Source organism: Scedosporium apiospermum (assembly GCF_000732125.1).
Source record: "Scedosporium apiospermum strain IHEM 14462 chromosome Unknown SEQ_SAPIO_0086, whole genome shotgun sequence".
Taxonomy (NCBI): domain Eukaryota; kingdom Fungi; phylum Ascomycota; class Sordariomycetes; order Microascales; family Microascaceae; genus Scedosporium; species Scedosporium apiospermum.
Window position 1 is genome coordinate 970,891 of NW_015971787.1, and position 24,951 is coordinate 995,841.

At 51.0% G+C, this 24,951-nt stretch overlaps 6 protein-coding genes across 6 annotated transcripts; 3 read left to right on the forward strand and 3 right to left on the reverse strand.

Moving 5' to 3' along the window:
- Positions 1 to 1,081: 1,081 nt before the first annotated feature.
- SAPIO_CDS2518 (Uncharacterized protein) lies at positions 1,082 to 2,980 on the forward strand (the record flags this gene model as incomplete). The annotated part of the gene is made up of 3 exons (XM_016785511.1): positions 1,082 to 1,133; positions 1,194 to 2,816; positions 2,922 to 2,980. 3 exons carry the CDS (start codon positions 1,082 to 1,084, stop codon positions 2,978 to 2,980), a joined length of 1,734 nt encoding a protein of 577 aa, XP_016644887.1.
- Positions 2,981 to 3,492: 512 nt separating this feature from the next.
- On the reverse strand, positions 3,493 to 5,149 carry SAPIO_CDS2519 (uncharacterized protein; the record flags this gene model as incomplete). Its single annotated transcript, XM_016785512.1, has 4 exons — positions 3,493 to 4,442; positions 4,514 to 4,642; positions 4,702 to 4,836; positions 4,906 to 5,149. 4 exons carry the CDS (start codon positions 5,147 to 5,149, stop codon positions 3,493 to 3,495), a joined length of 1,458 nt encoding a protein of 485 aa, XP_016644888.1.
- A 3,037-nt stretch (positions 5,150 to 8,186) lies between these two features.
- Positions 8,187 to 9,973, forward strand: SAPIO_CDS2520 (MFS transporter, DHA1 family, multidrug resistance protein; the record flags this gene model as incomplete). Its single annotated transcript, XM_016785513.1, has 3 exons — positions 8,187 to 8,835; positions 8,923 to 9,612; positions 9,675 to 9,973. 3 exons carry the CDS (start codon positions 8,187 to 8,189, stop codon positions 9,971 to 9,973), a joined length of 1,638 nt encoding a protein of 545 aa, XP_016644889.1.
- Positions 9,974 to 11,393: 1,420 nt separating this feature from the next.
- On the forward strand, positions 11,394 to 13,253 carry SAPIO_CDS2521 (uncharacterized protein; the record flags this gene model as incomplete). Its single annotated transcript, XM_016785514.1, has 6 exons — positions 11,394 to 11,896; positions 11,989 to 12,027; positions 12,155 to 12,312; positions 12,415 to 12,518; positions 12,621 to 12,748; positions 12,839 to 13,253. 6 exons carry the CDS (start codon positions 11,394 to 11,396, stop codon positions 13,251 to 13,253), a joined length of 1,347 nt encoding a protein of 448 aa, XP_016644890.1.
- A 932-nt stretch (positions 13,254 to 14,185) lies between these two features.
- On the reverse strand, positions 14,186 to 16,539 carry SAPIO_CDS2522 (uncharacterized protein; the record flags this gene model as incomplete). The annotated part of the gene is made up of 4 exons (XM_016785515.1): positions 14,186 to 15,189; positions 15,297 to 15,465; positions 15,525 to 16,461; positions 16,517 to 16,539. The coding sequence occupies 4 exons, from the start codon at positions 16,537 to 16,539 to the stop codon at positions 14,186 to 14,188; spliced, it is 2,133 nt and encodes a 710-aa protein (XP_016644891.1).
- A 5,056-nt stretch (positions 16,540 to 21,595) lies between these two features.
- SAPIO_CDS2523 (uncharacterized protein) lies at positions 21,596 to 24,577 on the reverse strand (the record flags this gene model as incomplete). The annotated part of the gene is made up of 4 exons (XM_016785516.1): positions 21,596 to 22,746; positions 22,796 to 23,591; positions 23,670 to 23,880; positions 24,339 to 24,577. The coding sequence occupies 4 exons, from the start codon at positions 24,575 to 24,577 to the stop codon at positions 21,596 to 21,598; spliced, it is 2,397 nt and encodes a 798-aa protein (XP_016644892.1).
- Positions 24,578 to 24,951: the final 374 nt, after the last annotated feature.

Below are 24,951 nucleotides of genomic sequence, written 5' to 3' on the forward strand. Positions count from 1 at the left end.
ATCCGAGAGGGTCGATATCCATGGCCCCTAAGCTGAGTTAGCCTAGCCATGTAGGTTACATGTTAGACGTCTGCCCATGGTGTTGGTGTACTCAAGCGAGCGAATTGTCGGTTCAGCTACTTTGTAACGGCGGTTGACGAGGATTCACCCAGGATCTTGGTAGCCAGGAACAAGAGACCGAATTGCCGGGACCTACCAAATAGAGATTAGATTGGTGGCTATGGAGACTCTTAAATTTATATACCTAACGTCAGCATCTGGCCTGGACCATAGCCAAACTAACTGGCAGGAGGCATCGAGCTTGAACAGCTGGAGACGGCCGTGTAGACAATGGCGAGAAAGGCCCAGATGATCTGAATACGGACCGCATCCCTCTAATGTCGGTCGTCGTGAAGTTGGCGCATCAGTCCATTGTTTCTGGGTGTGTTCAGCAGAGACCACGAGGAAGGTGAGGGATCTCTATCATCCCAGTCCATTTCTCGGGTGTGGCGATGAAGTTCTACGGCCGAATTCTTCAAAGGGTACTCCTAAGGAAAAAGGACTTGCCTGCCCAAACCCGACCGGGCTAGAAGGTAAGACAAGATTATACACTGCCATACAGAATTGGGCTGGGCTGGTTTGAGCTGTGACTGGCAAAGTCGGGCATTCCCAAAGCGGAGGAACACCGCCAGTTAAGTTTCGTCTGATTTTGCTAGTACATCACTCACATCAGGCACATGTCAACACATTAACTTGCAAGGTCGAAAGTTCGAAAGTCGTGAGGTAAAACTATGATCGTTCCATCGCCTCAGTCCACTATTACGACTCGTCATTTGAGTCTTAGCGGGGAAACTGCTATTGCGTGGCGTTTATACTTGGTTATCATTCGCGTTCCCGTTCTCGTTCTCATCATTTATCGGAAGCTCGACTCTCGCATTGACGTAGCCGTTGAATAAAAGTTACCCAAGAATCGAATGTTAAAGGTCACCCGAAGGGATGCCCCTTCTTTATATTTATCAGCTGACCCCCAAAACGTTCAGCACTTTCTTCCAGCGCATCTTATTTCTTCTCGTGATACACAGATTTTAATGAATTCGCGACCATGGAAGAAGCAAAGCTGGAGGAAGTAATTTACGATTTCATCATTGTTGGCAGTAAGGCTAGTTTCTTCCGCTACGGAGATGCTTCTCGCTAATTCAGGCTTTCCTGGTCAGGCGGGCCGGCCGGTAGTGCGTTGGCATGGAGCCTGGCACATTCCGCGAATAATAATGTCAGGATTCTCCTGATGGAAGCTGGAGGCCTGAACGATGACTACAATCTTCGGGTAGATGGACAGCGGTGGCAGACGTTCCAAAACAAGGAGATGAACTGGGGCTACAAGACAATTCCCCAGACCCACTGCGGTAACCGTGAGCTAGACTATGCTCGTGGTAAGGGGATGGGCGGCTCAAGCGCCATCAATTTCAGCGTCTTTACCGTCGGAGCTAAGGACGATTATGACGAATGGGCCAGGCGAGTTGGGGATGGAGCTTTTCGGTGGGAGAACATGCAGCGCCGTCTGAAAAGCTTGGAGACTTTTCATTCCGAGCTTCCCTCTGGTGTCCATCCGAAATTCGCATCCCCGAAGCCGTCAGACCACGGCACACAGGGTCCGCTCCGCGTTGGCTACCCGCGAGAATTAGAAGAGGATCTAATACCCCTCATGGTCACACTAGAGAAGGCAGGACTCCCTTTGAATCCGGATCACAATTCTGGAAACCCCCTTGGAATGTCGTTGATGATAAGTTCAGCCCACCACGGTGTTCGGTCTACTTCTGCTGATCTGCTAGTAGAATTGCCGGGGGATGTCGTCATTCTTACCGACAGCCCGGTACAGCGTATTCTGCTGGAGGGAAAGAAGGCTGTTGGTGTCGAGTCGAATGGAAAGAGGTATCTCGTCTCCAAGGAAGTGATTTTGTGCGCGGGGTCGCTAGACACTCCACGGATTCTAATGCATTCTGGAATCGGGCCTTCGGACCAGTTACAAAAGTACAGCATCCCCGTCGTCCTGGACATGCCCGCGCTTGGCCGCGGCCTCAGGGACCACATTCTCACCCCATTGCTTCACAAGCGCACGGTGGCAAGTGGATCCAAGAAGGGAGAATTTTACGGCGACCAAGCGGCGATGGATGCAGCGATGGAGGAGTGGAAGAAAGACGGATCAGGTCCTTGGGCCAAATTTGGCTGTGGCATGGGTATCGGCTTCTTCAAGCTGGGAAAATCGTTGATGTCCTTTCCGGAATTTACGGAATTGCCCGCCGCGGAGCAGAAGCACCTGCTACGCGAAACCATCCCGCATTATGAGCTGGCAACTCACTTTCCCATACACATGGCCATTCCGGGGTCTGTCAAGGATGACAAGGAGAGCTACCAGTATTTGTGTCTGATCCTATTCCTCCCTCACGCCCAAAGCCGGGGAACTGTGTCTCTTCAGTCTTCGGATCCTGGCGTGCCGTTGCTGTACGATCCACATTTCCTCGAATCCGCTTTCGACAGACGCGTTGCCGTCGAGGCACTCCGATCTGTATTGGAGTTGACAAAGTTCGAGGAGTATGCCAAGGACACCATTGAGACTTTAAGCGGCCCCAAATCCGAATCCGATGAAGATCTGCTCGATTACTGGAGGCAGACTGGGTGTTCGAGCTGGCATATGACAGGTACCGCGAAAATGGGCCGCCGCGGCCACGAAGACGCCGTTGTGGATAGTGACTTCCGTGTCATTGGTATTGACGGACTGCGCGTGGCGGACATGAGCGTCGTCCCCGTGTTACTGAGTGGTCATACTCAGGCTGCTGCATGTGAGTATACGATACGTCGCCCGATTCTTTTCAATTTGGTTTTCTATTTCTTCGAGGAGATACCCAAGTGTAAGACTGTTCCTCATGCTAATTGTGAGCGGGTAGACTTAACGGGATTGACATGCGCGGAACGAATATTGGAGAAGTATTATCGATCGGTTTAGGCACCTTTTGAGCAGGGGATTCCAAGCCGGCCTCGAATATTGGAGCCTTGGTCTGGTCGTTTGAGGATTGCGACACTAAAATTGAGATTAATTGATCGTGAAATAATTGCTGGGACCCAAGAACAAAAGGGACGACGTGGTAAAAGCAGCAAAGGTTTTAATTCGTACAAATACAAGCATCATTTCGGAAATGGAGACTACGCGAGGTCTGTTTGTGAGGACTGGATGTTCCTTATTGAGTCTAGATTTGACAACTGGCCGTCGTTCGCAACTGCAGAGACGAGGCACTCAACATGAAATATACAATAATTGAAACCAAACAAGCGGAAACGACAGTGATATTTACAACGGGAATAATAGCGAATGCCCAGATGTTTCGAACATAAGACGGGGGTTTCTTGGCCTGGGGAAAGCGCTTAATCCCATGATACACTTTCTCATATCCTTCACCCATTTCCCGCACAATCGGATTTCGATGAGCTCGGAATGTCGGCTTCTGCACTAAATTCAGGTTAATGCTTGCGAGGATTGCGCTGACAAGAACCATCGGGGGCATGGCTAGCCTCGATAGCCTCCGCGCTAGGGCGGTCAGTGGGAAAGCCCTCGGGGATGCCGCTGGGTCGGGGACCATTCGGAGGAGCACCACTCGGTAGAGCGCCATTAGGCCCACCGCTAGGTCGAGGGCCATTCGGGGCGGCTCCACTGGGTCTGGCGCCGCTGGGTCGAGGACCATTAGGATGGACGCCGCTGGGCAGACCGCTGGGAGCAACATCACTCGCGAGAACACTCTCGGTGGGAACGTCGCTGGCTAGAGTGCCATCAGGAGGAGCACCGCTAGGCAGAGCACCACTTGGAAGGTCAGTGGGAAAGGTTCCGTTCGGGCCACCGGGAAAACCGCTAGGAAAACCACCCTCACCGCCAGGAAACCCGCCGCCGTTTTCGTTGGCGACACCACCATCTTCGAAGTGAGTAGACGCTGCGCTGACATTCCTGATGTAGTTGGTGTCGACACCGAAGCCCAACCAGGCGAGCAAGCCGTCTCCGACAGATTCACCGAGGAGCACGTAGCTAACGATAGGGTCAACACCAGTAGCGGCTTCCTCGGCTAGGATGGAGTCAGCCTCGTTAGTGGTGAGCTCTTGGGTGTTTGTGTTATATGGAGCGAGTTTCTCGACGGTCTCGATAAGGCTCTGGTCGAAGAAGACTTGGCCGACGTGGGTGGCCTGAGTGCTGTAGAGAGTGCCATTGGCTAGCTCTTCGGCATTGGCATGGACCATGACGTGGATATGGGTGGTTCGGCCGGTATAGTGACCGGGGAAGAGGGTCGAGAAGGTTACGACGCCGTCTTCATCGGACTTTTGGACTCCGCGGAGGAATGTATTGTCGATGTTCGAGGGATCAGCTGAGCCGACTCCATTGCCCTGAGCTACAACGCCACCGTAAACGCCAGTAGAGTTGCAGTCTGTACGATGCAGTTAGTTCCAGGGCAGTGATATCGATAAAGAGGGCTGTCTTGAGGCAGATAACACTTACGCCAAATCTCGACATAGACTCCGGAAACGGGCTCACAGGTGTTGATATCAATAACTTGGGTATCCAGACCAAGGAAGACGCCTTCCTGGTCTTCAATGTTGTTGTCCCGAACATACTCCCCACTGACGTCTGCAAACCAGTTAGAACCTAGTCGGTATTCGGGCTCTAGGGGTATCAGTTGAACATACAGTAAGGGCCCTCGGTGACCTCGGGTGTCAGGACGCAGAAGTTGCTCCCGGAGAAGAGATCGGCGGGGGCCGTATCCAAGGTGTAATTCTCCGAAGATTGGTGGTCGATCTGAAGGAACTCCTCGATCTGGCGTTCTACATCAAAGACGATCTGGTTAGATGTCTGTACTGCCACGACTTGGGATTCCGGCTGGCGGTACTTACTCTTTAATGCCAGCGAGTTGGGCGCCCTCTCAGCGGCGAGCTCAAGGGTTCTCTTGGCACGTCTCTTGGCATTGCGTGCTGAGAGGCCGCTGCGCTTCATCTTTTCAGCGCAGTGGCTGAGATCTCGGCGGTTGTGTTGGAGGTACTCTCGACGCTCTGCGACCTCCTTGGAGTGGTCGTGGCCCGGGTGGGCTGCAACTCCAGTGGCAGCCAAGACGCCGGCAAGGAGAGTAGCGAAATGCATCTTGGTGTAGGTGCAAGCGATTGGATATGTTTAGGACAATAAACAAGACCTGGGAGACTCAAGGGATGGAAGAATGAATGGAAGCTTGGAAGCCGGTGGTGGTGAGGGAGGAGAGGAATTGTGTTTTCCGCCAGGATGTAGACGCATCTTATACATGTCCGTCGAGAATGCGCTTGTTCATGAGATATCACAAACCATAGAGTGACGACGTCTCGCTGTCAATACGCACTTACAGTCTATGCCGGACCCATCATCTTCGGTAGTGGAGCCGGTGGGGGACCGAGCCAGGTCGCAATAACGAGACGAGACAAGGCCGCAAGAAGAAAATCTTCTTTTTGATTGCGTTTACCATGTCTACATTCAGAGACACACCGCGGTTCGGGCCACAGACCAGAACTCCCCTCCAATTAAACTTGAGCTATTTGCAGCATGGCAGTGGGGCCCGGGTTTCCTCCAATATCATGTCGATTATATCTCCGACGAAAGTTTATTATTGTAATGTCAATCTATTGCGCGACTGTGCTTCGTCTCATTCTTAATCCGCGTCTTTGATTGGATCTGAGTGTCAAACTCTCAATGGCGATGTGACCAAGAAAAGGACCGAGGAATCCCTTCCATGCCCTCACAGCTCGCTCGGACGCGTGTTCCTCTCGAAGCTAGGGATCGCCCGCAGGGAACCCGCTTCGACGAGCACACACACCAGCTCGCGCGTAGTTGCAATGTCTGGAACTGATGACGAATCCTGGGGCCGGTGTGGCGGGCTAATTGCCGAGATGGACCTAGCGCCGAGCTGTCCTTGGTCCTCCCCTATTCGCTCTTACGCAAGCTTCTACGTTGCTTCTCAATGCGTCTTCTCTTCTTCGCCTCCCAGCCACTTCTCCTCCATGTACGAAGCAATATCGTTGAATTCCTATTTGCGGTAAGGAGGAATTGCTGTGCAGCTGGGGCTCTGAGCAGAGAGTCCCTCGATTCGATTCAGGGTAACTGCCACATCGTTGAGATTTCAGATGAGATGCAAACTCAAATTGCGCACCGTGCTTCCAGAGACTCGTACAAAGGACGTATATCGTGGATTGCATTTTGCATCATCCCAGTCTCAAACATCTACCTCTTTAGGATGCATGAGGCAATAAAAATAGATTCGCCTCGGCCAACATCTTCGTCATATATCATGCTCTCGTCTGAACTTCTTCAAACCTGGACCCAAAATATCGCAGGCAAAACATGGACTTGCCATCTTGCGCAGCATTCGCCCCAGATGAAGGAAGAGAAACCTCGAACTGCCCCTTTCATCGCCCGATCACCAACGAGAAATATCATATGAAGACGCTCTCATTGGTGCATTCGCGTGAAACACGAAACGCCCGAAGATCGATGTGGGTCACCATAGCCGATCCCGATTATCGATCGCCTACGATTGCCCACGTCAGCCGGGCGGGAGTCTGCATCGTCAAAGCTCAGCTCGGCTGTACAGTGGCCACCTTCCCGTTTAGACGAAAGACCAGGGTAGAAACTTGATTGACGAATGATAAAAGCGAAAGCAGCAGTGGCTGGAGCGTTTAGTACGCGTTACTCGTCCCCGCCGCCGTCGCTAGAACCTCACTCCAAAGTACTGGGTCTGGTCGCTCCCGCGACCGCAAATGCAAGCCCCCTCTTGAAAGGAGCCCCATTCGTGGCTTCCCAAGTTGTTCGTTGCGTTTCGTGGTACGTCCTTGTCTAATAGCCTTTAGTACGTGTGGTGGGGGTTTCTCTTTCTCTGATTATCTCTCACCTTGGATCTGTTGCATCTGATATCCTGGGGGAGGCGACCCGGCAGCTTTCTTTTCTCCGGAATACGCAGACGCTGCCTACTCCAAATTCATTCACTTGCATGGAGGAGAATTGCTAGTCATTCTCAGGTGGTAGTTTTTGGGTTCGACAGATTCCAACCATATTTCGTCAAGAAATGAAGGGAGGCGGAAATCTCCTTCCAAATTCTAAGGCGGTATCACGGCAATCCTTACCCGAAGGCCGCAGTGGCTAAGATTCGAACTTCATATCACCGTGAGACTAACATCTACCCGCCATTAGGCATATTCTGTCACGCAACAGGACACTCTCCGTTTCTGCTTTCTCTCTACGCCCCTGCTATTGCCGTCAATTAGGCAATAACTCCCGATCATCGACCAATTCAAGCCATGTTCTCCCATACAATTACCCTGCGCCCGACACTTCAGACGAATACGAATGCTTATGGATTCTACAGGTTTGGCTTAAGATATTGTCTCTTGTATCGAAAGATCGCATCCTCTGGTTAGAGATACCCAATGATTTCAACCTGATAGCTCATATATCTTCGTTTTGGTGTCGTAACAGGTTCCAACCTGCTCGCATCTCCTCAACTGGGAGGTCGTGCTGTATTCGATCACGAAACTCCTCACTTCTGCCCCTTCATTCTTGCCCTTCTCTCCATAGCATCCTGTCAAAATGATCTCGTCATTAACACCGCAAGGGGTTTTTATTCAGGTTGGCATCTTGCCGAATTCCTTCCTTGGTACACCATATTCCCCACGCGTCCGATGTGCGTGGCTGAATACGAGAGTATGCTGGACGTCACTAACTGCACTGACCCGGAGAATAGCCTCAAATGCCTCCGGAAGGAGGAGGTTTACAGGGTGGTCAGAGGTTCTTTTACTAGACATTTGTATCTCCAGTAAGCACGACGCAAATGTAATAGACGAGACGATGATTTAATGGAATCTCATTTTACGGTACACTATAAACGTTCTAATGCAGAATTAATTTTTTAGCATGCCAAAGTCGGGGGATACTCGCGAAATTTGTTATAATTCCGTAGATAATGCCGCGGGCTTTCGTTTCTCGCCAATATTGCTAGGCTGAAACTCCGAACCAAACCTCCGGGGTGAATTATATAAACGCGAGCACACTTTCTACCCACTATGCTTTGACAAGATGGCCAAGCATGAAATCTCGTTGGTTTTACTCCGTCCGTGTCTTGAATCTTGACACAGGCCTTCCTGTCCTTCCCGTCGTTCCCATGGCCGTCCTTCCTGAGCCCGCTGTCTTCGACGACGTTCCGAAGCGAGTCAACGAGGCCTCTCGGCGCATGTCCTGGATTCGACCTCTCCTCCTCCACACGCGTCTCGACGACGATGTCTGCAATCACAATTACTCCGGCAACGGCACGGACGACGACCCTTACATTGTCGATTACCTACACAACGACCGCGAAGACGCCGTGAATTTTTCCAAGGGACGAAAATGGACCCTCACGGTTCTCCAGTCCATGTCCACGTTTGCACTGACCTTTGCCAGCTCAGTGTACGCCGGCGGCATAGGAGGCGTCATGGAGCGCTTTGACGTCTCCAAAGAAGTGGCCACGCTAGGCTTGTCGCTCTTCGTGTTGGGGTTCGCCCTGGGACCTCTGATCTGGGCGCCTTTGTCGGAGATGTACGGGCGCCAGTCCATCTTTGTGGTTTCGTACTTGGCATACACGGCGTTCAGTGTGGCAGCGGCGTGTGCCCCTAACATCACGGCCTTGCTGGTTCTTCGCTTCTTTGCGAGCGCATTTGGTTCGTCGTCCATGTCGAACGCCGCGGGCGTCATTGCCGACATGTTCAACAAGACGGAGCGCGGCATGGCGATGGCGTTGTTTGCTACAGCTCCCTTTCTGGGGCCCGCACTTGGTAGGTGGTAGTTGTCCTTCTGCCGTTATCGTTTTGCCGTCGTTGCCCTTATACACTTGCTGATTCCCATCAAAATTCTTTTCCCAGGACCCATTGCTGGTGGTTTTCTCGGCGAGGCCCAGGGCTGGCGCTGGATTCTCGGTTTGATCGCCATACTGGGCGGCGTGATCTGGATTGCCACGACGCTGGCCACCCCCGAAACATACGCGCCGTTCATTCTACGCCGCCGAGCCAAGGCCCTCTCCCGGATGACAGGAAGCGCATACGTGTCCCGGCTGGATGCGGGCCGGCCACCCAGGACGCTCTCGCAAGACCTCTCGGTCTCTCTCACGCGCCCCTTGGTCCTTCTGTTCCGCGAACCCATTGTCTTGCTTACCTCGCTTTACACCGCTGTCGTTTACGGCACACTGTACATGTTCTTTCCCGGGTTTCCCATCGTCTTCCAACTTGGTCGAGGCTGGAGCCCGGGCACCGCCGGACTTGCGTTTGTCGGAGTCTCCGTCGGCGTCTGTCTTGCCACGCTGGCGGCCGGCGTGGACAACAAGCGCTATGTGCGCCTGTCTGTGGCCGCCGAGGCAGAAGGGCGTGCAGTCGAGCCCGAAGCCAGACTGGGGGCGGCCATGGCAGGCTCTATTGTTCTTCCTATTGGCCTGTTCCTCTTTGCCTGGACAACGTATCCATCGGTGCACTGGATCGTGCCGATTCTCGGCGCCACGCTTTTCGCGTGCGGTCTCGTCATGGTCTTCATGTCGCTGATGAGTTACGTAGTAGACTCTTGTACGTTTGATGCTTGATTCATGATCCCTCTGCTACAATACACATACTCACCCGTTGTACAGACGTCGTCTATGCTGCTTCTGTGTTGGCAGCCAACTCGATGCTTCGGTCCTTGTTTGGCACCGCGTTTCCGCTGTTTACTACACGAATGTACGAGAATCTCGGAAATCAATGGGCGAGCTCCATCCCTGCGTTCTTGGCGCTTGGGTGCCTGCCTTTCCCGTTTCTGTTCCATAAGTACGGCCCGCGAATACGCTCCAAGTGCAAGTATGCTTCCGAAGCAGCAAAGGTGCTGGAGATGATGAGTCGTGAGCACGTCGTCGTGATACAGGGTGAGTCGGTAGAGAAGGATGCTGAATAGGTTGTTTAGTGGAGGCTGGGCTCGACAGTACTGGCCCTCGTAATCTGTGGTGGGGCGGCAGGGTGGGAGCTTTAGATATAGATGAGAAGTATGGAAAGTAAAGAAAGTGTGGATTCGTTGTAGGTTGAAACCTTGATTTCTTTTGAATTCCCTTAATAGAATGAAAAACCAGGTCAATTGGGCTTGAGCAACCTCTCTGTATTTTTCGCGGAAGAGATTCAAGAGGTTAACTTCTAATGGTCCACCAAATGGTACGGTAGGAGACAGAGAGTCCCTTCCGATAATTGAAAGCCGTGCATCCCGTAATCCCTTACTACGAAGTATGAAAAATACGAACTAAATTAGGAATGAGGAAGTAACTAGAAGGGAATAGCGACGTCGTATCCCACACGCATAATATGCCCTAAAAGGATTCCAAATTCTGTATGTGGAGCTATACATAGGACAAGTGAGTGTGTATTTATCCTCCATCAGCTCTACACCTGATAGTAGTGGGGCGAGAAGGGTTGCTACTATGTACATAGATCCTGTGGGCTTCTTCGGTTATATGTACTTGTATGCAAGTGGTGACGGACTTATTATACGGCACATACGAAGTACGGCACATATGACGAACGGACGAACACGGTGAATCGTCGGTCTGTGCTCGGTAATAAGCAAAGTTCCGACCTGACCAGAAGCTTAAATGCCGAAATCCCAAACATCGAAGAACAGGAGAGCACCCTCACCCCACCACATAATGCCCCTGAGCCCTTGCATGCCCTGGCCATCCACGCCATTGCTAGCTATCAATAACAAACGTCCCTCTCTCTTCAATGAATACTTCTGCTTCTGGCATCGAGCCACAAAGGACGGGAGACACCAGAAAACGTGCTCTCAAAGCCAACAAGGCATGCGTTCCTTGCCGGGCACGCAAGGTCAAGTGCGATGCCGCCCTGGTCGGCCTCCCATGCAGCGGCTGTTCCAGCAGGCTGTGCGCTGAGGACTGTGTGCTGCCGGTCCGGAAGGGCCGGACCAGGTTAGTTGCATTTCTCACATGATAGCTCTTGGTTCATGGTTCATTACACGCATGCTAACGTAGATGGGGCTCAAAGGAAAATAATCCATGTTTCACCGACTCCAGGCATGCCGGGTACATCCAGTGGTAGCCTGTTAAATAGTCTTGATCAATCTAATCAATCTAATCCATCTAATCAATCAAAACAATCTTCCACCCCCGACTCCCTGGACTCCCAAGGCCCACCCCAGGCCGAGGCCGATTTGCTCTACCTCAATATCCTAAACGACGCCGTGAAAGACGCTGCCGAATCCAGTCGACATCACACCACTTCTAATAGCCCCGGCAGTTCAAGGCTAGAGGATAGTTTTACTCCTCGGGGCTGTTTGTGGACGAAGTTACCGCAATTGGACGCCATCGATAATGAATATCTTGTCAAGAAGGGTGTCTTTGATCTACCTCCTCCGCATCACTTGTGAGACCATCTTCGAATCCCCCATCCTCCTCGAGTCTTCGTTCTCGCTCTACTTACAGATAGAAAACAATAGAGATACCTTCATTAAGGCGTACTTCGACCACGTCCACCCCTTTGCTCCTGTGATCAATAGGGCTGATTTCATTCGTGGTTATCAATCCGGAGACTGCTCTCTGTTCCTGCTTCGCGCTATGCTGATCCCAGCCAGTCTTCATGTGCCAGTCGATGTGCTATCCGCCTGCGGCTTTGCCAGCCGATCAGCCGCGCAGGAGGCCCTCTTCTCCAAGGCCAAGCTACTCCACGACTTTGCCGCCGAAGATGACCCGCTGTTGATGCTGCAAGGGTCCATGATCCTATGCGTGGTGATTCTCGACCACCCCAGCGACAGGGACTTTGGCTACTGGTTCCACAACGCGATCCGTCTCGCCACCAAACTTGACCTACGCAACAGGTGCGCTTATTTCTGCCGGGCTGTGACACCTGTGACATGTGCCACGGGTGTCTATTAGCTGCCTGCTAACTTGCCTACGAGCCCTTCGGCAGGTGCGTTCGGGAGGACGGGTCCCGCGAAGTCCTAAAGTTGTATAGAAGGATATGGTGGTCTCTCTATGTACGCCCCCTTTCTCGCCGCCATTTTCTGTTCTTCCTACTTGGTGCTTACTACAACTACCTAGTTTTTCGACATTTTTTATGTCTTTGCCAATACCAGACGCACACGGCTGCTCGAAAGCACCGCCGCTATCAAGCCTCTGACGGAAGATGACTGGGAGACGGAGGATGGCTCGGAAGCATCACCAGGCCTACTACCGATGGCCATGTGCCAGCAGAAAGCCTCGCTTGTTGCTCACTGCGAATTGGGTCAAATATGTACGTATTGGTTTTATTCGATTCGTCATTCTTGCCCCCTTTCCCCGCCACACCCCCCAGCCTGTAACAGATACTACAAGCACGACGACTAACTCTCTTTAGTCGGACAATGTTTGACCATTGTCACAAACAAGCCACAGCAGGATCTTCGCCAAATAATGAACCGACTCGACGCATGGCGCGAGTCTCTCGCTGCCAAGATGCACGTGGGTGGGAATACTGGAACTGACGTGTATTATCTGAATATACGAGCGACAAGCTACAGGTTTGAGTGTATCTTGTGTCGTCTGACGCGACGCTCTTGGCAGCAGTCCCGGCATGCGGCATGGAGAGAGTGGGCCAAAGAACGGCTTCGATCCGCTATTCTAGAGTTGAACACGATTACCATGAGGGTGTTGACGAGTGGTATCCCCCTTCAGGACTTTCCAATTTCTTTGTAGGGCCGTCCATTTCTTCCCATTTTCCTACTTTTCAGACCTGCCCTCTAGAACTTCACAATGAAACTAATGATCACCCTTCCTATTAGCATAACCACAATAACTGCGCTGCTTGCTCTACAAATCGAATCGGCCCTCGATCCAGCCGAGAAAGATATAGCCCGTTCCATGGCTCGGATATCGATCAGCCAGACAATGCTTGTGCTCACCCAGGGAAAAGAAATACCTGCCCTGAAGAGGGCGCTGCCGGTTTTTGAGGAGATTCTTGCCAATGAAAATCTGTACCTGGTTCCGCCTAACATTCCCGGTCAAGGACCTGCGCAGTCGCAGCCACAAGATCATAACATGACAGACGAGTACGCTTCGCCGCACACACAGGTTGGCGTAGTTTCGTCTCAGTCGGAGCAGTGTGAGGATAATCCGTCGTTCTATGGGGATTTCCTAGGGTTTGATTTCTTGGACGAGTGGCAGATTGGGCAACTGGGTTTTACTGGCCGATGTTGACATGGATTTTCCAAGAGCAGGCAGCAGGATGCAATGTTAACTAATCGGAATATTTGAACTTATCGATTCACCCTTTCCCACTTGCAATGTCCCTGTCGTTCAGTTGCATGCTGGTCTGAGGGTGTTGTAAATCCGTCGCTATTTAATGTTGTCTTCGCCGCGATGGTTTTTGAGCTCGTGTTCCTTTCAACTTGGCATTTCTCGTCCTGTTGTAATCCATGCAATGGAGATGATGGGCAACCTCTCAACCATGGCTTCTTGGAAAAGTTCTTTCTATGATCGCTGTCATTCCCAGAGGCTACGTGTTACTGAGTCGAAGGACGAGCTTCCGATGCATGCCATAGATGCATAAAAGCCAAGTGTTCATGATCATGACCCGTCCAACAGGCTCGCGATAGGCTACCATGCGAAGCGTTTCCGTGTCATCGGGGACAAATAATGCCTCTCCCGAAGACGGCAGCAACAACGGCGCAAGTATCAGGTATCAGGCCACGGGAAAGGACATTCCAACCGGAGGTCTTGATGGCGTGGGCTCGCTTCGTCGCCACACCCAAGATGGCTCACTAATAGCTGCGGCCAAATCGATTGCCATATTGTCCAAGGAATGGTGACCTTGGCTTCTTAAATATTCGATCCAAGGAATGCACCAGGATTCCTCGAGACAATGCTTCAGTGCCTACGCTGGGGAAAAGGCCACCTAGGACACTCTCGCAGAGCTCTCGGTCTCTCTCATACGCCCCTTGATCCTTCTGTTCCGTGAACCCATTGTCTTGCTTACCTCGCTGTACACCGCCATCGTTTACGGCACACTGTACATGTCCTTTCCCGGGTTTCCCATCATCTTCCAACTTGGTCGAGGCTGGAGCCAGACGCTGGCACTTTATCGAGGTCCGCGACCCAAGACCGTGAGGTTTATATGCAGAGTGGGTCACTTATTTGGCTTCTTTATTCCTTGAGAGCAGGTCGCGCATTGTGGCTACCGCCTCACATGCTCCTATCCATCGAATCTTGCTCAATAGCTTTGTCATTTCGCTGAGCAGGCCCTCGGTCCGATGCTGCCCAACACATTTCGACATCTGCGATGGATCGTGAACTAGCATTGTTGAAATAAGAGAGTACATTTCAACTTTCGGGTCAACATCCCGGCTTGAGTCTCCGGTCGGATGCCTCGAATCGGAGGCATCCTGAGCAGACACCGAATTGAGCCTTTGTTGCTGTTCTCGCTGTCGCTGGAGTGCTTTCGGACAAGCGAAATCCGGGCAATTGAGAGCCCAACACACCAAAGTTGCAAGGTAGAGGCACCAAGGATAATGGAAGGGAGTACAGATATCCTGCGTCTTGAAGTTGGAGATTCCCTCGTGCAGCAAGCTGGCAGCATGCCAACCGGCATTGCGGGCTTGCACCGTGGTTGTCATGGCCCAGTCGAGCACCTTAGCCGGGCTTGCCGCCCGCTGTTCCGGACTAACCTCACGGCCAAATATGCTTCGCGCACCCGCCGCGGTGAGAAGGTCCGTGATCTCGGCGTTCAAAACTATATTTGCCGCATGGTACATGGCGGAGATGCCGGTGCTCGCCTCAAGGAACTGGTGTCTCCAGGTATTATCGTGAGTCGACACCAGAATGTACGCGACGCGGGCTTCATATCTGCTCTTCCATGCCTTTAACGAGCCCGAGATCCTTCCCGACCACGTCTCGCCCCATTCGGCATTCTTGCGGTCAAGCCAACTGCATGAGGCCGCGTCATTGCATTTCATGAGCCACATGACGCCAATCAGACCATGGAGAACGAACACTAGGGACATGATATTGCTATCATGTGGCGGTGGGTTGGATTCGAAGTTCAAAAACTTCCTCAGGAGATCGCTGAAGAGCATGGGTGCTGGCTCGCTCTCCAGGGCCCTTGACCAGTCGTCTGCACATCTTGCGTCCCAGGTTGCTGGGCCGCAAGGTAAGGTTATGTGGATGTCGTGGGGAGACGTAGCTAGAGGCCTCGAAAATAGAGAGGCATATTGGACGTCCCACGTAAAGCAGATAAAATACAACCTATATCCAAGTCAGGCGGGCTGATGGCGTCATCGGAGACATCCAACACGAACCGTTTCCATTGCTCGTTCTCAATGAATAGCTTCCAGTCACCCTCCATATCGTGGTTCCCTCTGGGACTCTCCCCGCTTTTCAGTCGCAAGCGGGCGATTACGCTTTGATGTATGAACTGCAGTGCATTATGATCAGGGTTTCGTTCTGCCGATGTCGCTTGAAGGGAGAACTCACGTTTGTTATCGATGAATGGAACAGCCGCGTTCTTTCGTGCTGTTTCTGCGCTGCTCGAAACGTCCCAAAACTATCAAAGAGCAAGAGAGCCTGCAGGATGGAAAGTGACGGTCTGCTGTCCGAAGTTGACTGCTGGATAACGTGGGGGACCAAAGCATCCCACACACAGGTAGCCGTCTGGTGGGCGTCTTTGCTACTGTAGCTCGCCCCGATCAACCAGATCGAAATCAAAAGGAATATATCTGCTTGTACAGGATTAAAGGTCGGGGAATGTATGAGGTTGTAACAGTGGTTGAATCGGCGGAAAAAAAGGTCAGCATAGGACTGAAGTGCCGTTAGGGAGAGGTGGGGGTGGTCTGTGTACGGCACATCCCCGTCCATGTGCGTCAGTCTCGTATCGCTTATCACCTCGAAAAAGCGTTGGCGCAGAGCCTCAGTAAGGGCTGGAACGGATGTAGTGGAGGAGTGGATGGGGCTCTGGCGGGAATCTGGCCCTGTCACGCCTTGATCTTCGTCGCGTTCCCTCGTTTGTGCCTCGCCCCGGTGGTCCTCTGAGCCAGGGCCGTGTTCATCGTCGCCGGGTTCCGTAAATCCCGGACTATCTCGCTGCACTGCGGGCAGCATTCGTGTGGCTGTTGTAGAGTTTTCCGTCACGGCACTGGGTCCGCAAGTCATGGCTTGATCAGAGGAGCTGCTCAGGGAAGCCGAGATGGATGCCGACGACAATTCAGACAGCCGGCATGGCCAATCTCGGGAAGTGTCCATCATCATGGGTTCCGTGTCGGCATACAAATCTTGTTCATGGGCTATGATTGAGACGAGGTCGCCGCTGCCGAGAAAGCCTCGAGGAGGACCGTCATTTGCCACCATATCGAGTCCAGCGGTAACCGATGATGATGCTCTTTCGAGCGATTCGAGGCTGAATGGGAAGTCGGAGCTGGAAAGAGGTCCCGACATCGTCATGCCACCGTAGAGGTGATCCAGTGACATACCTAGAATCGAGGCACCGCCGCATGGTTCTGGCATGTCCGTGCCCGGATGTTGTACTGATGCCGAAGGACAATCTTGAGGGATTATTGCCAGATCTATATGCGGCAATGAAATAGGCGTAGGTGTTGAATTTGACGGCACGTGTTGTGGGGCATGGCTTAGGCGAGCAGGATAATGGATTAAGTCGGTGTTAGCCGTGGTAGGCTGCAGTGGGAGAGTGGCAGGCGGCATCGCAGTGTCATTTCTGCAATATCTTCGCTTCGTGTCAAGGACACCGCAGCCTATGCCTCCCATCTGGTTGTCTCGCATCTCATGCCGTTTGAGATGACGTCCTTTTCGGGGAAAGCACTTAGTCTTGAAGCAAAGGGAGGAGAGGGTAGGGTATATCATACTTAGCAAATCAGGCCTTTTGAAGGTTGCATCACAGCGCTGGCAGCGTTGCTCACTGCTTGAGTGGTTGAGCGCGTGGCGTTGAAGGTGGTCGTTCCTTGCGAACGCTTTACCACAGCCGTCGTGCCTACATACATAGCTTCTGGCTAATAGCATCTCTGCTGCATATCGATTCGGACGCTCAGATGTTGCTTCTGGGCTAATCATTGTCAGCAGGTTTCGCATCGCTTGTTGCGGAGTGCCTGTAAGGTGCGAGCGATGATTGAGTGGGTTCGTTTTGGATGTGCGCAGTGCTGAAGGCGCCAAGGCTCGGCTCCCCAGACTTGGAACTGGCCGCCGCTGTGGAGAAATGCGGGGTTTAAGAACATTTCCGAATGCAGCACATGAGATCACGAACAATTACCGAGATCTGACCGACAACATCTCCTCACTCTAACCCAAGATACGAAGAACTCAGTACCTGGCTGGAATAAAATAAATCCCCGACATCAAAACCAAAACACCAAACGAACAGGGATAGCCCCAGAGGTACCCATTGTTTAGTTAGAGCTACCAGTTTGATGCTTTTTACGATGCTGGGAAGTGTTAATACCTAAAATTTGGTCTATAAAGTACCCCTCCAGTCTCCACACCGTTTTCTATCTTTGCGTTCCTTGTCGAGTACTTAAGGTTAAATGCAGCCGCATAGCTGAGGAGAGCACCTGCTCTTTTCCGGCGGCACTCTCCAACGTTGAAGTGCATGAACCAGCGGAAAAAGCGGCCACCGAGGTCAAAGATTAGGCACCACATGGCTTTATGGTCTTCAGTGCAGGGATATATTGGCACACAATTGGATTCAGAATGGTCCTCGGGAGAAGGAGTTTATCGTTGATCACATCCAACGGCAACACACCACTTCAGACTAACCTCGAGGCCTTCTGCGCATGGACTTGTGAGGTTCGAATACGTACATTAAGCATGCTGTCGTCCAGGCGTAGAAGAGTCCCATGTCCAAGCGCCAACACAAAAGCGGCCCAAACCGGCCGTGATGTCCCGATGCCTTTTTGTCTCCTTCCTCTTTTTAGATTAGCTTTTTCTGTTGATGGTATTCGGGATATGTTGGCTTATAGCCGAGAATCCATCTCCCCCAGAAGGCGACGATAATCGTAAACACCCTGCTAACCACGACGCGCAGCCAGTGACTGGGTAACGGTAACGCAAGAGGCGTATCTGCGCTGTTTAGGAATACCATGAGTTGGAAAAAACTCGGAGCCATCCCAACGCGCTTGCAGTCGTTAAGGTATCCGAAAAAGTTTCGAAAGAAGCGCTGTTCGTCCTCGTAGTTGTCGGGATCAAATTGAATATCCACGACAAGATCTTGCGACTTGGACGCGTTCTCAAAGCGGCCCAGAGGAGGCCCTCGATCAACCTTACTCTTTCCAGCTTTAACAATGCCATATACATGTAACAGACTTTCCCATTTATAGCTCCCCGTCTTGGTAGAGCTTGTTCAACATCTCCCCATCTGATAAAATTCTCGTCTGCCCTGCGCTGAAGGGACAGGCTCCAATAGGAGAGTGTAATTCTAGACGGTTGGTGTTAGGTACTATATGTATAAATTATCAGGATGTGTCGCTCCTAGCCGCAGCATTTGGAACATCAGGCTTACCCGTGAACCTGGTGGTTGCTGAATGCAACGTTGGAAGGAAGTGTGTGAGAGCTTACATTGAGCCTGAAGTCTCTACCTTGGACCTAGCCTTTGGTGCGGCAAAGTGGATAAACGACGCCACTTAACACATGCCTCGTATTAAGCATAGAACTAGCCACCTATACGTACAAGCCACCAACATATTTACCTTGCGATTCGAGTGGCAGGGTCAACCCAGGACCAGATCTCTGAGAACTCTTGCCACACTGTAAAGTTGGGAGCCAGCTCAGGTTGGTCTTGGAGTATAAAAGGAGGCTGTTCCCCAAGAGTCCGATCTGCCATTCTTCACTTTGTTCAACAACGCTAGTCACACACTAAAAGCAGCCAGTACAGCTAAACTCAGAACCCATTTCTCAGTCTTGTTATCCTCCAATTTTTTGTTTGATACAGACTACTCTCCATTCCACTGTCATTTTAGCAATGGGACAATACTGGCAGGTTGCCTCTCCAGATCAAGAAGAGCAATTGAGAACTCTTATCTTGGGGCAAACTAGGCGTGATACTACCAGGTGGACATGCCGGTCGTCATTTGCAACAGCGATTGATGGTACCGCCATATGAACAGTACGTCCAACTCACAAGAACAGGAGCTAGCATTACTGACTGCAATATAGAATAAAGCTTTTATGCGGACGGCCCAGATCCTTCACGAGGGATATTTATATTGAGCACAACCTGAAAGCTTATCGAAGTAAACTTCGGCCTACTGCTCCGCCCGAAAGAGATGAAGAGGCTACAGCAACTGAAGAGGACCTTACAACGGATGAAATCTACAATCAAACATGGATCCATCAAACTGATATTTGCTTGGGGGATTTCTTTAACGAAGAGGATATTCCACGCCTCATGCGAGTGTTATTCGACTGCATTCTTGGGACTTGGGGCAACCAAAGGATTATCTGTGTTGGAGATTACTCCGAAAAACTACCACCAGGATATCAGCACTCATCGAACTCTCTTTATAATTTACTATATGAAGAAATGCTATCGTTGATAGATGTCGCCGAAGTCTTCCTTACGAGTTTCGAATCTCACTATCCTAAAAAGGCACTTTGTTTAATGCAACTTTGTATTAGTTTCTGTTGGCAATGAATTAAAGCTTGGCTGTTATCACACAGGTCTACTCAAGAAGACTCCAGCAGGACACCTTGAGACGGTTCGCAAACTATGGGAGCCTGTGTAGCCACTGACTCGTATCGCTAGCATCACAAGGAACTAAACCCCTTTATATTTACCACCGAATCGACACTAATAACAATTCTCAGTTTCCCAAATGTTATCTAGCACCTTATACATACTCTCGCTGACATCTTTCCAAGCTTCTCTACTAGACATTTCATCAAATACCGACTTTGAGGTGATGATAAACTGATGGCTGGCCCATTTTCCTTCTGTGTCAATGCAATCACATCTCAGTGAAGTAGAGGAATCCTGAGACTAACAAATGGCAGTTATTGCTGCTTCTGTACCTTTAATAAGGAGTGGCATCTCGGTCGTCGAGAGGCCATCATAAATACAGATATCGGCCAGCGCATGTATTAACTATTCTCTAGTAATATGAAATCTTGTATATTGTTCGCCCTGGAATGGGTTCCGAGACTACTGCGATGACTCTAGCCTGTATCATGTCAGACCTAGAACTGCTGTGAGAAACTATGGTGAAGGATACCAATACCATAGTTCGCCCCCGATCAGCCTATGCTTCAGCCTGGTCCACTTCTTACTGCAGTGTCATCCCGTGTGGCCAAACCATCCTCCGCAGCCAGCCGTCGCCCACAGTCACGTAGCAAGATAGTTGAGATCGTATTATCTGGCCTCTCGAGGAGATCGAAGTGTCATGGGGAGAAGATTCTTCCGAGGTGGCGGTGTCAGGGCTGCACAGCACAGTAACTCATCTAAACTTATTAAAGGTCAATTGATCAAGTTGGTAGGAGTAGCTAGATACTCTGGTGGCGGGGTTATGTTGAACTTAGGTGTGGCGAAACCTGGATATTCTGCGATGTCTAATTCTCACCGCTTTTCTTGGCATGGACTATGCCTCAGAGAACTCCCTCCCCATGTTATGAGCTGGCGCCTCCTCTCTAGCACCTACCTAAGCCAGGTCTTTCTTCTCCCCGTAGCAATTAACCGCAATGGGAAGGACAACAGCTGTGGCAGCAAGGAAGACCAGAATAGACCCATAGGCTGCCTGGATGACGTTTCCGTAGTATGTCATGCTATAATACGGGATGCTGTCTTTTGCGCTGAACTTTTCGAATGAAGTTTCCTGGCTTGAGCATACATATCCCTTCTACTGTCCAAGGTATCGAGTCATCGCATCTAGCTACACTTTCGAAAACATATTAGAACTAGAGGATAGCTAAAGTAACCTTCGGATCCTGCTAATAAACCATAGACCTCAGCATCAAACAGGGAGTAGGACGCTGGCCGGATTAACGTCCGATGGTGCAACTTCTCCAGGCTAAATAATAATCAAACTATCAAATTAATTCATATGCCGCTTTGGCATCGGGTCCGATCTTGGAAATACGCCGCAGTCCAAATTGCTCGTAGGGGATCATACCGGAGGCCTGAGTCTGGATGCCGCTGAGGAAGTCGGCAATGGGTTGCGAACCATCCAGGCGGACACGCCCAGGGACCATCACAACAGTCGAACCCGCCATCTAATCAATCCCAAAGACAGAGGCATTGCTACCAGAAATAGTCGTTCCCAAAAGATATCTAAAGATATAGAGATAAATATATAGTACTATTTGTAGAGATAATAGAGAGTAACTAAAATATGTACTATAAGAGTAACTCTTAGTAATAATATACCTAACTCTCCTACTAAATAAGCCTATAAAGCAGCTAAGTTTCTCTAGTACTATTTAGGGTCTGCCTAGATAATATAACGAAGTTCACCTTTAAAAACATTCTTGCTCGGGGCGTACCCTTGGCCTTGTATGAGGTATTCGCTAGCTACAGCGTTTGTACCAGTGAACGGGACGGTCCAAGTGTATGTTTAGCCACTCTGAGATTGAGGTGCGACACCGATCGGGGACCAGGACCAATCCGCATTTGCTTCAGTCCCCTCGTACCAAGAGCCGGTGTATTGGTAAAAGCCTGAGTAAAACTCATTCCCCTCAACCAGGTAGTTCACGATTTGGTGGTGTGCAGTGCCCATATCATCCACTCCCGGCACCTGGATTGGCCACCCGCGGCCGATTCCGACCTTCATAAAAGGCTGCTTAATACCGATAAACAGTCGTACAAATGCGTACGGGACCAGGACATCGGCCGTGTATGTAACGGTGTCACCATTTTGTGTAAAGCCGACATTGGTAATTGTACCACTCTCTGGGAGGCCTTGCGTGCTCGCCGAGATTAACCGGGAGCTACCCCCGCCACCGGAAGCTAAGATGGTCCGTACCTCGAACGTCAGGTCTGAGGATCCAGGTTCGAGCATGCCAATCGTAGCTCGAGTTAACGACGGAGGAAGCTCTAGTACCACTGCGCCATTTTTATACACCGCATAGCCAAGAGCATTCCCGACGGATGACCAAGTCAAGGTGACAGAGCTATAATCAGAAGAGGAGACAGCGGCATTACTCGGAACACCAGCAACGTAGGAGCCGGTGAATTTAGCTGGGTCGTCAATTCCAGGCTTGCCACCGGGCACGGCGTTGAGAACCGCTTGCATATAGGCGTCGTTGGGTAGGTTGTCGTACGGGTTGGGATTGTCATCATCGGTAATTTCCAGTTCATCATCGGTAATTTCCAGTAGGCCTGCATGACGACTCCGAGCAAGAGCGGCAACGGCAGCAATCTTATCCTGTGGCACCCGGTAGATGATGTGCCATATCTTTCGGGGATCCTTGGGCGTCCAGTCGTTGGGCACGAATGAGGATTGGTAGCTCTCGTAGCTGTTCTCGAATGTCAACAGCGCATCCATTGTGTTTTCGTAACATTGAGCAATCGGGGACCCAGGGTTGAGGACTGTGAAAGCGCCGGGGTGTTTACGCTTGGTGTAATTGTTGATGTAGCTGTATAGATCCGCATAAACGTTGTTCGGGCCGCATTCTGGCCAACCTTCGTTAAAGAAGATGCCGCCAAGGCTGGAGCCGTACAGCTCGTACCATTTGTCGATGTCTTGTTCAATCTGCGAAGCCCAGTCTGCAAGGTCATGCGAGCCCAGCCGAGTCGTAAATTGTTGTTGGCTTACGCCAAGGTACCCAGTCCGTTTTGCCTTGACTCGCAGCTTGGTCAATCACCGATTTCCAGGCTGGATCGACAACATAATCTGGACCGTTTAAGACATTGGCGACTAGAACGCTGAGCTTCCCCGTATCGTACGTGAAAAGCCGTGACCACGAAGCCGGGTCTCCGAGTGGGTTAATATAAGACGCAATCGCGATCTGCTGGCCGGCGCCTGCCCCTGAGCCGGGATCCGACCCCCCACCAGTCAAGACGAGATCATCTATCCAACTCGCAACCTCGCTGTTATAGCTATCCGGATAGGCCGAGGCCGGGGCAAATCCATCGATGGCGAGAGAGGAAGTGATGTCTTGGGGGTCGTTGGCATTATCCGAACAGCCCGGATAATCATCGCCGGGCGAAAGTTCCCAGGCCGAGAGACCCTCGGTAGTGTTCAAGTAGAAGTTACTACCCTCGGTAATGAAAATAGCAAGCGAACCCGGAAAGTTCATAGGGTACGGGGGACCATCTATCTCGTTTACGACGATAGGTAGGTGGGGATATATATTGCCATTCTTTGTCATGACATACTTCGCCAATGCGTAGTATGCCAGGTTGTCAGCATTCCGCTGAACATAGTATCCGGCAGTGCCAACCGTCGGGTCGCCTTGCCAGCGAGCTAAGAGCTTAGTACCAAGGGGCCCGTATGCCTCTGTCTTGTAGGTTTTACCCCCATTTCCCAGTTTAATTTCAATATGGAGGTCGGTGACACGGGGATTAGGGGTTGGAGAGTCGGCTGCCAGATATAAATGGAATAACTCGTGCTGGTTAAATTCATTCGATTAGTATATCTATATCAGGTCTATAGAGTCGAGGCTCCCAACGTATGCAATCTAGCTCACCAAGAATACACTTGCTCTGTTGTCGTAGTTTGCAAGTCTCAGGTTGTTCGGGCTAGTGAGCCCATTTCCGTACGTGATTGCGTCCTCGAGCTTCCTGCGGTCGAAAAAGCCTTGACAGAAATTAATCATTGGAGTGCCTCTATTGTCTGGGTCCGAGCTTGTCGCATATGCAAGAGGTGTCGGCATCGGCTTCTGGCCTGGGTTGGGTGGGCTGGATGAAGGGTATTTATTAGTCAAGTCCCTCTCCCAACTTCACTTATACGAATTGATACATGTATATAATAGAGAGACAAGGTGAAAGTGCGTACTTGGGCTGGCATGGGTTTTCATCTGGTCGGCTCTGGCACAACTTGGCGGGATCATCACATCTGACCTTGATGTAATGCTAGAAGGGGTTTTTGTAGCTCATCGTTGCTACGTTTGCAAAGACGGCCTGGATTTGAGTTTGTTGACCTTTATTCAGCCCAGGAGCACCGAGAAACTCCAAAGCTGCTGCGTTGTTCCAATCGATATTCGATGCCACTCCGGCGGTACTTGAGAGGGCGGAAAGAATGGAAGTCAGTGTATGTATCCCACAGTTGATTTCGGTGTGTCGGAATTGTAATCAATAACGAAGCCAGGGCATATAACTATGAAGGTGAGGGTAGTAGAGATAGGAAATCCACGTACTTTGATATAACCCACGCATCGTAATAGGCGTCGTCGATTTTGCCCTTCGCCCCAGGGCCGAAGTTTTGCTTGCACTTGGCATAATGGTAGAGGTAGGTTCCTACAAAGTTCTCGGGCAGGGCAGTGCCAGTTGGAATCACTCGGTAGGGAATCCCGTCACCTGGGAAATCATCAGGTGGTGCTGCTCGAGCGTTTGGCAGCAGGGAGAAGAGGAGCGTAAGAGGGAGGAGAGGAATCATGTCGGCGGCCCATAAAGAGGGAAAGATAGAGAATCAACCTACACTCCATGTTACGAGGAGGAGGCTATGGCATGGCATGGCATTCAACTTTATAAAGGCTTTACTTAAGAGTCCATATTGTTGTAATTATAATACATCTTCCACTCCGGCCATATAACGAGGGCGGCTCGAGCGTTTACGGTTACTGATTCGGTTACTTAGACCAGGATGCTTGTGTGAAGGATTCTCGTGGGGAGGAGGATTTACTGCAGAATTTACGAGGAAACCAACAAATCGGTTACAGCAGTGTAGGGTAGCTACGGAGTGGAAAGGGTTTCCTATCCGATCAGGCAATAATTATACCACAAAATGACAATGACTTCACAAGACCGGGG